Source organism: Aythya marila (genome assembly GCF_965140915.1).
Source record: "Aythya marila genome assembly, chromosome: 3".
Taxonomy (NCBI): Eukaryota; Metazoa; Chordata; class Aves; order Anseriformes; family Anatidae; genus Aythya; species Aythya marila.
This window is the reverse complement of record NC_139044.1, coordinates 119,508,481-119,521,021: the sequence shown is the minus strand read 5'-3', so window position 1 is coordinate 119,521,021 and position 12,541 is coordinate 119,508,481. Positions and strand designations below refer to the sequence as shown.

Below are 12,541 nucleotides of genomic sequence, written 5' to 3'. Positions count from 1 at the left end.
CCCATTCCAGCACCGCACAGCCCCCTCAGTAAAGCAATGTCTCCTAATTTCCATCTCTGGTGGTTTTACTCGGGTGGGCAGCCGAGCTGCACCACAGCCGCTCTCTCACTCCCCCTCCTCAAAGAGGAACGGGGAGAAAATACAATGAGAAGGGCTCAGGGGCTGAGATAAGGACAGGGAGATCACGCAGTGATTATTTTAACGAGCAAAACAGGCTCAGCATAGGGAGAAAGTAAGATTTATTACCTATCAAGCTAGAGAAGTGAGAAACAAAGGAAAGAAACCAAAAGCACCTTCCCCCCCCAACCACCCTCTTCCACCTCCTCCCCCCGAGCGGCGCAGGGGAACGGGGGAATGGGGGTTATGGTCAGCCTACAGCGCTTCTTCTCTGCCGCTCCTTCTCGGTCACTCTCGTCCCCTGTGCTGTGGGGTCCCTCCCACGGGATGCAGTCCTTGATGAACTGATCCGGTGTGGGCTGCCCACAGGCAGCAGCTCTTCCAGAGCTGCTCCAGATATGGGTCTGTACCACGGGGTCCATCCCTCAGGAGAAAACTGCTCCAACCTGGCTCCCCTACGGGCAGCAGCTCCTGCCAGGTCACCTGCTCCTGCGTGGGCTCCTCTCCACGGGCTACAGGTCCGGCCCGGAATCTGCTCCGGCAGGGGTCTTCCACAGGCGGCAGCCTCCGTTGGTGCAGGGCCACCTGCTCCACTGTGGTCTCCTCCACGGGCTGCAGCGTGGAACCCTGCTCCACCGTGGTACTCCATGGGCTGCAGGGGGACATCCTGCTTCACCATGGGCCTCACCACAGGCTTCAGGGGACTTCTGCTCCGGCGCCTGGAGCACCTCTCCCCCTCCTTCTACACTGACCTTGGCACCTGCAAGGCTTTTACAGGTAAATGACTGGCTGACGGGGTGGTGTCTGGACCAGGGATTTGGGTATTTTGATCTTGGGCCGTCCTTTGAGAGGCTGGGTATGTGGGCTACGGACAGACACCAAGTGGGGCACAAATGTGTTGGGGAGCAAGCTCTCTGGGCTGATTACCAGGGCTTTAAACTAGGTTTGATGGGGGAAGGGAGGGGAGCTAAATGTAACAGAGAAGGGCTGGGTAAGTCATCACTGCTGTCACTGTTGAAGACAGGGAAAAACTTCTGAGCTCTCCCATAGGATTGTCTGAGGGCTCCTCAGAGAAGGTAGCGTTCCCGATCCCCCGTCCAGTATCTTCCTCTTGCATCCCCCCTGGGGTAACTGCACCTGGTGGGACAGCTCGCATGGCTGGAACGCAGTCATGGAGGGCTCTGTCCTCTTTGGGAAAGACAGGCTGGGGAAGCGAGGGGGTGGGGTTGCCCTTTATGTGAGGGAGCAATTAGAGCTGGGGGAGAGTGAGGGGCAAGTGGAGAGCTTGTGGGTGAGAATTAAGGGGTGGGCTGGTATGGGAGATACGGTGGTGGGGGTCTACTACAGGTCTCCAGATCAGGAGGAGGAGGTCGATGAGGCCTTCTACGAGCAGCTGCTAGTAGCCTCACGATCACGAGCGCTGGTCCTCATGGGGGACTTCAATTACCCAGACATCTGCTGGGTAAGCAACTCGGCCAGGCACGAGCAGTCCAAAGGGTTCCTACAATGTGTTGAGGACAATTTTCTGATGCAGGTGGTGGAGGAGCCGACGAGGCAGGGGGTGCTCCTGGACCTCGTTCTTACCAACAGGGATGGCCTTGTTAGGGATGTGAAGGTTGGGGGCAGCTTGGGATGCAGTGACCAGGAGATGGTGGAGAACCAGATGGAACTAGGCAAAGGAAGTAAGGCTAAAAGCAGGATTGCTACCCTGGACTTCCAAAGAGCCAACTTCGACCCCTTTTGGGACCTGCTTGGGAGTATCTCATGGGATAGGCTAGAAGGCAAGGGTGCTTGTGAGAGCTGGGCTACATTTAAGCAGCACTTCTTCCAAGCTCAGGGTTGGTGCATCCCCAAGAATAGGAAATTGGGGAAGGGGGGCAGGAAACCTGCGTGGATGAGCAAGGAGCTCATCGATAAGATCAAAAGGAAGAGGAAGGTCCAGGAAATGTGGAAAAAGGGCCTGGCCGAGATGGGGCCGGGCGGGGAGGGGCGGGGCCGAGCAGAGCACGGGGCTGTGGGCGGGGAGAGGGCTGCGGGGCGGGGCCTTAGCAGCGGCCAGAGCGGGAGGGGGGCGTGGCCTATGAGCGTGGGGGCGTGTCCATGCAGATAAGGGAACCCGCGGCATGCCGGGACCAAGCCCACGCCACGCGGGGCGCCCCTTGAGCCCCCCGTGGGCGCGGAGCGGGCTCGAGGCGTGGGCGCTCGTTGGGGCGGGGAGGGGTGTTTGGGAGGGCCCGGGGTGGGCTCTTGGGGCTGGTGTCCGTGTGCTGGGGGTGCGTGCGCTGTGGTGGGTGCGGGTGTTCGGGGAGGCGGGGGCATACTTACCTGGCAGGGGAGACACCATGATCAGGCAGGTGGTTTTCCCAGGGCGAGGCTCATCCCCTGCACTCCGGGTGTGCTGACCCCTGCGATTTCCCCAAATGCGGGAAACTCGACTGCATAATTTGTGGTAGTGGGGGACTGCGTTCGCGCTCTCCCCTGGTTCTGCGGTGAAAAGAGAGACCTAAATATTATGGTGGTTTTTGGGCTCAGTTTTACCGTCCTGCTGACCGGAGGTTTAATAAGAGGGGTCGTAAGGAGGACGTGGGGATCTCCAGGCCTGTCAGCCTGCCCATAGTGCCAGGACAGATGACAGAACGGGTCATCTTGAATGCAATCCTACAGCATATGTGGGACAACTGGGGGATCAAGCCCAGTCAGCATGGGTTCGTGAATGGCAAGTGCTGCCTGACCATCCTCATCTCCTTCTATGACTGGGTGACCCACCTGGTGAATGACAGAAAGGCTGTTGACATAGCCTGCCTAGATTTCGGCAAAGCTTTTGACACATTGTCCCACAGTATTCTCCCGGAGAAGCTGGCAGCCCATGGCTTGGACAGGTGCACTCTTTGGTAGGTTAAAAACTGGCCAGGCCCAGAGAGTAGCGGCGAACGGAGTGAAATCCATCTGGTGACCAGTCACCAGTGGTGTTCCCTGGGGGTCGGTGTTGGGGCTCATCCTCTTTAATATCTTTATCGATGACTTGGATGAGGGAATTGAGAGCACCCTCAGTAAGTTTGCAGATGACACCAAGGTGGGGGAAAGTGTCAAGCTGCTGGGTAGAAAGGCACTGCAGAGGGACTTGGACAGGATGGGGTGATGGGTAGAGGCCAATGGGATGAGGTTCAACATGGCTCAGTGCTGGGTCCTGCACTGCTGATCGATGCTCACCTGAACACGAGCCGGCAGCGTGCCCAGGGGGCCAAAAAGGCCAAGGGCATCCTGGCTGTGTCAGGAGCAGTGCAGCCAGCAGGGCCAGGGAGGAGATCGTCCCCCTGGGCTCTGCTCTGGGGAGGCCACACCTCGAGTGCTGGGTTCAGCTTTGGGCCCCTCACTCCCAGAAGGACATCGAGGCCCTGGAGCGTGGCCAGAGCAGGGCTCCGAAGCTGGGGAAGGGCCTGAAGCACAAGGCCTGTGAGGGGCGGCTGAGGGTGTTTGGTCTGGAGCAGAAGAGGCTTGGGGAGACCTCATTGCTCTCTGCAACTGCCTGAAAGGAAGGGGTGGGGAGCTGGGGGTCAGCCTCTTTTCACAGATAAATAGTGATAGGAGCAGAGGGAATGGCCTCAGGTTGTGCCAGGGGAGGTTCAGGTTGGAAATGAGGAGACATTTCTGTCAGAAAGAGCAGTCAGGCACTGGGACGGGTTGCCCAGGGAGGTGGTGGAGTCCCCGTCCCTGGGGGTGTTCAAGGAGAGGTTGGACGTGGTGCCTGGGGACAGGGTTTGGTGGGTGACATTGGTGGTGGTGGGGGGGTGGGACCAGATGATCATAGAGGGCTTTTCCAACCCTAATCATTCTGTGCTCCCCCCCAGGGCACAGCACGGTGCTGCCGCCGTGCACAGGCCCCAACCAGGGGTGCTGCCACCAGCCCCCCCCCCCCCACCTCCCACCCTGCGCAGGAACCAGGCCGGCCACGGGCAGAGCAACATTTTACCACACAAGTTTATTTTAAATAAAACTTAACACAGATGCAGGCTTTGCAACCGGAGTGATGGACCAGACAAGCGATGCAACGGGGAGATGGCCGGGGCAGGTGCTGCGTGCCGCTCTCGGCAAACCCACCCCGGCGCCCTGCGGGGCGGGAGACCTGGCCCGGGGGGGTCCTCACCCTGGGCTGCCCCGGCCCCTGCTGCTCCCCGCTGCAGCCGCCTTGGGGCTCCTTCCTCCTGGGCTTCCTTCCTCCACCTCCCCAGGAATCCAAACCTCTTCCTCCTCCTCCTCTGAGCCGCTCCCTCCCAGCGGGCGGCAGGGCAGCGCTGACCCCGTGCGCAGCCCCCCAGGCTGCCCCAGTCCCTCTGCGGCCACAGGGCAGCGAGCTCAGCCCCGGGGAAGCCCCCCCGGACTCGCTCTTTCTCTCTCTAGCTATGGCACAGCGGGGCGGGCAGGGGCAGCGGGTGCCGGGGCGGCTGCAGCACTCGCACCGGAGAAGACAACCAAAATAAATATGGGGTGGAGGGGGCGAGGGCTGGGGCGCTGGGCGCCGGGGCCGGAGCCCGTCCCCACCCGCCAGCCCCCGGCGTATTTACAGCCGTGCTCCTCTATGGATCGACATCTATTTATTATGGAGACAGTGGCTTCCCACCGGAGCTGCTGGACGCCGAGCGTGCCGGCTCGGCCGGAGGCTGTGATGGTGCGTGACGGTGCAGGGCGAGGCGCACAGGCTCAGACCTCGAATGTCTATGGAGGGGATCGGCGCAGGGTGGCGCGGGGCGCGGGAGCGTGCCGGGGCTAGTACTCATCCTGGTCCTCTGGCTGCTGCTCCTCCAGCTCGTCGTCCTCTGGCGGAGCGAAACCCTCCTGCCGGGGGGGACACGGCCACCGTCAGACCCTCGTCGGACCCTGCCCCAGCTGTGCCCTTGCCCTGGGCCCGCTCTCTCCCCATGGCGCCTCCCAGCATGGCGCAAAGCCCTCAGCAAGCCCAAGCCCTGGGGCACCCTTGGGTGCAGGAGAGGCTGGACGCTGGGGCAGGGGGGTTTTGGCCCGGGGAAAGCCCAGAGAGCTCTGGGGCTGGGTGTGCCAGCAGCCGGGCAGGCAACGCGTGCTCCGTGCTCACCTCCGTGGCGTAGAGGACGCTGACGATGCCGGTGATGATGGGGCTGTTCTCGTTCTCGTGCTCCTGGCAGATCAGCTCGATGTCCCGCAGCTTGCTGAAGTAGAAATCCCGCTCCTTCTCCAGCCCGTCCACCGTCAGCTTCAGATCCATCAGCTGCGGGCAGACGACAGCGTTTGTGTGCCAAGGGGGCTGCGGCTCCCCGGGACCCCCCCCCCCCACGCCCCTTGCCGTGCCCGCGGCCCTGCCCACCTGCTGGTTGAGCTCCAGGATCTGCGCGTCGGCCTCGGGGCCCCCGTTGCGGGCGGCGGGGGAGTTTTTCCGGAGGATGCTGCTGGGGACGTTGCTGAGGCGGGCCGGGTTATGCGTGCTCTTGGGGCCTGTGGGGGAGGTCCTCTGGGGGACTTGGGGCAGCCAGAAAGGGGTGGGTTAATGCCGGCCGGGACCCCCCGCCGCGGCGCGCAGGGCCGGGGGAGCAGCAGGGAGCCACGGGAGCGGGGGCAGGCAGAGCGCCGGGGGGGCTGCACCGCGGCTCCAGGCTGAGCCTCCCCCCTCCCCCCCCCCGATGCCTCAGTTTCCCCAGGCAGAGCCCACCCCCAGCCCCCCTCCAGGCGGTGCTCGTGGCCAGGATGGGCTTTGCCATGCACGGAGCCGGTGGGTGCTCGGGGGGCTCCTTGCACACGTGCTGGGTGGGCAGCGAGACCCCCGCGGGGCGCAGCACGGGGTCTGGCCTCAGTGCCGTGCCCACTGGGGACCCACGCAGTGGCACCAAGCTTGGGGGGAGCAGCACGGCGGCACGACCCCCTGGCATCCTCTCAACCCATGTCACCAGCTGCTGGGGAGCAGCCCGGCTGCCCTGAGCACCACTGGGGGCCCTGGGGGCACGAAGTGGGCGAGCAGGAGGCAGACTGGGGCTGCCAGGCTGCCCTGAGCCACCCGAGCCCCCCCAGCACAGCCTCCGGTCGGGGCAGCCGTCCCCGCTCACCCCACCCCGGGCGTCCTCGCAAACCTGCTCGGCGCTGACGGTCGCAGGCGTGCAGCAGAGCAGAGCGCAGGCAGGGGCAGGGCAGGGGTGCGGGGGGCACAGGAGGCCGGGTGGGAGGGCGGGGGGGGGCAGCGCTCTCCAGAGGGACCCGGGCATTACCTGCAGTGCCAATGGGTTTCTTGGATTTGTTGAAGATCTGATCACCTGGGTTTGGGGGGGGCGTGACGTCCTGGCCCTGCCGTGCCAGCAGCGGGTTGTACTCCTTCCCGTCGTAGTTGGCGTCAAAGAACTTCTTGAACCACTGGATGAACTCGAAGTTGTCCTGGAACTTGCCTTTCACCAGCCTCTCCACCGCGATGATCTGCAGGGGGGGGGACACACGTGCTGGGGGGGGGGGCTGCCGGCCCCACGCAGGCGCCGGGGACCCCCCGGCCGCCCCCCCACGGGACATACCTTGTCCACTCCCATCTTCTTGAAGGCGGCCTGCAGCACCTTGAAGTTGTGGATGTACTCGTGCTCCAGCTTGGCCTGGAACTTCACCTTCCGCAGGTGGACGCAGCCGGGGAACAGCATGTCCATGAACTGGCAGTAGGCAGCCCCTGGGGAGCAGGGGAGGGGGACACACACACACACACACGCGGCGGCGTCACCGGGGGGGGTCGTGGCAGGTGCCTGCGCCCCCCCACACACCCCCGTCGGGGACCCACCTGAGCAGAGCTGCTCGATCTTGGTGTAGTTGAGCTGCAGGGAGTCGTTGACCCAGGCCAGCATGTCGTGGCGGCTCAGGTTCTCGCTGGTCACCGAGGTGGAGTACACATTGACGGCCATGCCCCAGCTGCGGGAGAGGCGGCCGTCACGCCGGGGGGCTGGGACCCCCCCCTGCCTGCTAGGGGGGCTGCGGGATGTGGCACTAAACGAGCCACCCACCCCCCAAACCCGCAACGTGGGCTTGTGGCCCTGGTGCCACCGCGACGCCCCAGCCACGGGGGGCTGAGCCTGGCCGTGCCGGGGGGCTGCGGGCGTGCTGAGGGGGGGTAAGCAGCTTATGGCCCCCCCGGCCCAGCCCGCCAGCGCCTCCTAATCTGCACGGGGTCTGTGAGAGCTTAGAGGGGCAAACATCTGCTGGCAAACCTGTACCCAGACGGTGAGGGGTCAGGGGGCAGAGACCCCAGCCCCAGGGCACGGCAGGGGAGCTGCAGAGGTGGGGGGTACTGGGGGGAGCACCCAGGCGCTGCCCCACTGCCTCCAGCCAAAGGATTTGGAGAAGCGACCGCCCCCGCTGCGAGGAGCCGGGTCCCAGCCCCTCCTCAAGACACGGGGGGGGGGTCTGGGGATCCCCGCCCCCCCTTTCCCCCCCCCAGCAGCATTAATCCGCTTTCACTCTGCTGCGCAGATCAGAGATCAGGGGCTTAGGGGCCAGCTGCGAGCGGGGGCTCCCAGGGGGGGGGCTACGGCCACCCCCACCCCTTGCCCGGCACCCTGGGGTGCTGCCACCCCCCTTGGGTGCCCCCCCGTGGGGGCTGCAAGGTGCCGGCAGCCACGGCCCCCCCCCGCAGCAGGGCGGCTGCCACCGCTGTGACTCAGCACCGGCCGGTGGCACCGCTGCCACCGCTGCCACGGCCCCAGGGGGCGCAGAGCTGGCAGCTGGGGGGGCACCGTCCTGCTCCCCGGGAGCCGTGGGGCCGGGGGTCCCGTCGTCCCCCCCCTCCCCGGCACAGCCACCCGGAGCTGAGTCATCGCGGCGCGGAGCCACGCGCACTGCGGCTCTGCCGGGACCCGCGGCTGCTGCCCGTGTGCAGGGGGGGGGGATGGAGACGGGGAGAGGGGCTGCGGGGTGAGGGGGGGGGTCTGCGGCACGCAGCCCCCTGCCGACACGCTGCCGGGCCCTGCAGGGGCTGTGGGTGGCTGCTGGGGGCAACGCGGCGCCGAGAGGCCAAACCGGGGCTGGGAGCCCCTCGCCCGGACCCCCACCCCTGCACCCGGGCAGCAGGGACCTCTCCTGAAGGGGTCGGAGCCCCCCCACGGGGCAGGAGCCCCCCCGGCACAGCGCCCTGCCCGGCGTGGGGCTGGCAGCGTGGCCGCGGCACCTCTCCGACCGGCTCGGCGCGTGCATCATCAGCGGGCAGCGGGGTAATTAGCGCAGCGCGTGGGGGAGCCGCCCGACGCCCCGCCGGCTGCAGCCAGCGGCCCCAGCCCTCAGCACCGAGCCCACCGGGACCCCCTCCCCTCCTCCCCCGAAACCCCCGCGGGAGCCCCCCCGGCCGAGGAGGAGCCCCGAGCGCACCCATGGGTGCGGTGAGCCCGGCGGTGCCAAGGACTTTGGTCGCAGCGCGCACACGCGGCGCAGGGGGCGAATTCGGAGGCAGGGACGAATCCAGGTCAACCCCGCGCCAGCGCCCGGCCGCTCCCCGCAGCCAACGCGACGCCGGGCGTGTGCCAGCACGGCCACCGGGCACCGTGGGCACCGCACACGGGCACCGCGGGCTGTGCCGGGGGCTGGCAGGGCCGTGCGAGCTGCTGCCGGGGCAGCTTCCAGCCTCAGGACCAGCACCCGGGGCCACGCAGCCCCTTGCGGAGAACCCAACCCCGGGGGGGTGCCGGGGCCGGGGGCGCTGCCCCGAGGGGTTTGCAGATCCGCGGGGAGCCCCTGGCCCGGTGCCCCGCCAGCCGTGTTACGGGGCAGAGCAGGGAGCTTACCGCTGCGCTTCCATCGTCCCGCAGCCCGGTGCTGCTGACCGGCCACAAAACCGCCCGGTGTGCCCCTGTCCCCAGAACCGGGGGCACCGGGCTGGGTGCCAAGGCAGGGGGTGGCGGGACGGGGCCCTGCACCGGGCTCCCGGCAGCAGAACGGCAGCCGGGGCTTCGTGGGCCGCTCACCGACCCCTCACCGTGCCCGTCCCCGTCCCCACCGGAGCCGTGGCGGTGCCCGTGCCCGTCCCCGGGCCGCACCGAGGGCTGCAGGAGGAGCGGCGGTGGCGGCGGCGGCGGCGCCCGCCCCGAGGAGACCGCGGCTGCTATTTCGGGAGCGCATCCCGGCGGGTCGAGTGACAAACAGGAGCGGGGGACGGCGCAGGCTCGGGGACGCTGCGGTGCCGCCAGCCCCGGGGCTGCCGCCGGGATCGGTCCCCAGGACCCCCGGGATCCCCGCAGCGGGGTGGCCATGGCAGGGTGCTCACTGGGGCTGCCTTCCTGTGGCCACGGCACCGGCAGGGCTCCCGGTGCCCACATCCCGGTGCCCACATCCCGGTGCCCACATCCCGGTGCCCGCAGCCCGGTGCCAGCCCCGGTGCTGTGTCCGTGTCCCCCCGTGTGCCGGCAGCAGCCACCCCCGGTGTCCCCACACGCCCAGGAGAACGGGCCCGGAGCCACCGTGGGGATGCACAGTGACATCCCGGGGGGCACCGGGCTCGGCTGCAGCTCCCGGTAACACCGGGTGGGCTCCGGGGAGCCTCAGACCCGCCCCAGGGACCCCACGGTGGGGAGCAGGGAGGCGCCGGGGACCTGCCGGGCCCCGTGTCCCCCCCCCGTGGTGTCCCCACCTCGGTCCCCCGGTGTCACCGTGTCACCACCAGGGCCACCGCCACCAGTCCCGGTCCCGGCAGGGCCCCGCTGTGCGGATCCGGGGCAGGGCCGTGCCCGGTGCTGGCCGCTTACCGTGGGGCTGCGCCGTGCCCCGGGACCTCCATAACGGGGGGACCGGGCCGGGACGAGGCCGGACGGCGCTGCCCGGGGCTGGCACCTCCCGGGGCTGCCCCTCCGGTGCCGGTGTCCGGGCCAGGCCCTGCCGGAGGCGGCCGCCCCCCCGCTGAGTCAGGCCGAGCCCCCCCGGGGCCGTTCCATCACCGGGGACACCGGGCGGGCCGCGCCGCTGCCACAACCGGGCCCCCCCCGGTTCCCCTCCATCCCCGGCTCCCCGCTCCCCCCCCCCCGCCGCCACCACCACCACCGGCAGAGGCCCCGCCGCGCCCCCCCCCCCTCCCCGTCAGGGCCTCTCCATCATCACCGGAGGCCCGGCTCCTGCCCGCTCTCCCGGTACCGGGATGCGGCAGCCCGGTCCCTCCGGGCCCCCCCCGGTGCCGGTAGCGGTGCCGGTGCCGCACTCACCGCGCTCGGGCCGGGGTCGCCCCGGCCTCCGCTCTGCCTCCGCCTGCGCCGCGCCGGGCTGTCGGGACCGGGCCGGCACCGGGCGCGCACCGCGCATGCGCCTCCGCCGCCGCCGCCGCCGCCGCCGCCGCCTCCCAGCCCGGGGCGGGCCCGGCCCTGCCTCGCCCCGCCCCCCGTTGCTATGGCAACGCCGCGGGGGAGCCGCCTCCACTCCCCGCCCCTCGCTCCCCGCCCGTTGCCACGGCAACGCCGCGCGCCACAGCGCCCCCTGGCGGCCGGCGGCCGGAGGGGCCTGGGGCTGAGGGGCTGCCCCCTGTCCTCGTGTCCCCGTGTCCCCAAATCCCCATATCAGTGTACCCACATCCCCCCGTGCCCGTGGCCCCACGTCCCCACATCCCATAATTTCTGTCCCCATGTTTCCGTGTCCCAGCATCCCCATGTCCCTGTCCCCACCTTCCCACAGCCCCACAACCGTGTCCCCACATCCCTGTGTCCTCACGTCCCCAAAACTGTGTCCCCATGTCCCCAAATCCCAATATCAGTGTACCCACATCCCCCTGTCCCAGTGTCCCCGTGTACCAACATCCCCATGTCCTCGTGTCCTAGCATCCCCATATCTGCATCCCCATATCCTTGTGTCCCCATGTCCCACCATCCCCACGTCTGTCCCCATGTCCCTGTGTCCCCATATCTGTGTCCCCAAGTCCCAGTGTCCCAGCATCCCCATGTGTCCCCACACCCCTGTGTCCCTGTGTCCCCATGTCTCCCTGTGTCTCAGTATGCCCATATCTGTGTCCCCATGTCCTTGTGTCCCCATGTCCCACCATCCCCATGTCTGTCCCCATGTCCCTGTGTCCTCATGTCCCTGTGTCCCTGTATCCATGTCCCCAATTCCCAGTGTCTCAGCATTCCCATGTGTCCCCACATCCCCACGTGTCCCCATGTCTCCCTGTGTCCCAGTATCCCCATTTCTGTGTCCCCATGTCCCTGTCCCCATGTCCTACCATCCCTGTGTCTGTGTCCCGTCTCCGTGTCCCCATGTCCCTGTGTCCTCATGTTCCTGTGTCCCCAAGTCCCAGTGTCCCAGCATCCCCACGTGTCCCCACATCCCTGTGTCCCCATGCCCCCACATCTGTGTCCCCATGTCCCACCATCCATGTGTCTGTGTCCCCACATCCCCGTGTCCCCACATCCCTGTGTCCCCATGTCCTCACATCCCCACATCTGTGTCCCCACATCTCCATGTCCCCATGTCTCCCTGTGTCCCAACATCCCCATATCTGTGTCCCCATGTCCCTGTCCCTATGTCCCTCCATCCCTGTATCTGTGTCCCCGTGTCCCCACATCCCCATGTCCCCCTGTGTCCCAGCATCCCCACATCTGTGTCCCTGTGTCCCTGTCCCCATGTCCCACCATCCCTGTGTCTGTGTCCCCATGTCCTCATATCCCCATGTGTCCCCATATCCCCATGTCCCCGTGTCCCCATATCCCCACATCCAGGCGGTGCCGATGCACTGGCCGGGACTGGCCCAGGCCCGTTGGTGCTGTGCCCCCCTCTGGGGGTCCCGGTGCCCCCACGGGGGTGTCCGGCAGCGCTGTCACTGTGTGTGCCACCACACCTTGCACACCCGTGGCCACCATGGGCTCACTCCCAGGCCGTGCTCGCAGGCCCCGTGCCCCATTTGGGGCCTGCAGCCCCAGGAGGTGGCCGTGCAGGGGGGGTCCCACAGCCACGCGCCCCCCTCCCAGCCCCGACCCCAAGCAGGCAGCGAGGCCGGGCGCGGTGAGAAGGGGCTTTAATGAGCAAACGGAGCGGCACCGCGCGGGGCGGACCCCGCACGCCTACAGGACCAACTACGGGGGACAAAGTGCACGAGCCACATTTCACATTTCACACTACCCCGGGGGGACGGGGGCGCAGGGGGCGGCGGGGGGCGGCGGCCCCCCCGGTAGCACCATGGCGTGACGGGGATGCGGGCACCGGCGGCCCCGGGGGGACGCAGTGGGATCGGAGGGGGGCGAGGGGGGCGAGGGGCCCGCCGGCACCGGGCGCGCGGGGCAGGGTTTGCACGGCTGTGCACGCGCGTGTGTCGGCGGGGGGCACCGTGGGTGGGGTGGGGTGGGGTGGGGGGGGACGGCTGGGGTCGGGCGGGGGGTCCCGGGGGGCCGGAGGGGTGTGTGTGTGGGGTAGGGTCCCTGCTTCTCCCGTGTCTCCCCTAGCTCTAGTGACACAAACCACTTCAGAGTTA

At 67.7% G+C, this 12,541-nt stretch overlaps 1 protein-coding gene across 5 annotated transcripts; it reads right to left on the bottom strand.

Moving 5' to 3' along the window:
• Positions 1-4,077: 4,077 nt before the first annotated feature.
• MAPRE3 (microtubule associated protein RP/EB family member 3) lies at positions 4,078-10,446 on the bottom strand. 5 transcript variants are annotated; one of them, XM_082756526.1, is made up of 7 exons: positions 10,293-10,446; positions 6,896-7,023; positions 6,642-6,787; positions 6,348-6,549; positions 5,456-5,607; positions 5,207-5,359; positions 4,078-4,950 (listed from the first exon to the last, which is right to left on the bottom strand). In XM_082756526.1, the coding sequence occupies exons 2-7, from the start codon at positions 7,014-7,016 to the stop codon at positions 4,882-4,884; spliced, it is 843 nt and encodes a 280-aa protein (XP_082612652.1). In that variant the 5' UTR covers positions 7,017-7,023; positions 10,293-10,446; the 3' UTR covers positions 4,078-4,881. The 5 variants fall into 5 exon arrangements, with proteins under 5 accessions (XP_082612652.1, XP_082612651.1, XP_082612649.1 ...); XM_082756525.1 differs by lacking the exon at positions 10,293-10,446 and adding an exon at positions 8,886-9,180 and having other exon boundaries at positions 5,456-5,583; positions 6,393-6,549; XM_082756523.1 differs by lacking the exon at positions 10,293-10,446 and adding an exon at positions 8,886-9,179 and having other exon boundaries at positions 5,456-5,583.
• Positions 10,447-12,541: the final 2,095 nt, after the last annotated feature.

Bases quoted from the DNA above. Each gene is read 5' to 3' on its own strand.
- MAPRE3 (XM_082756522.1), bottom strand. The intron at 6,788-6,895 runs GTGGGTCCCCGA...CCTGCTCCCCAG, and splicing joins GATCGAGCAGCTCTGCTCAG to GGGCTGCCTACTGCCAGTTC. The intron at 5,360-5,455 runs GTGGGCAGGGCC...GTCTGCCCGCAG, and splicing joins TCCTGGAGCTCAACCAGCAG to CTGATGGATCTGAAGCTGAC.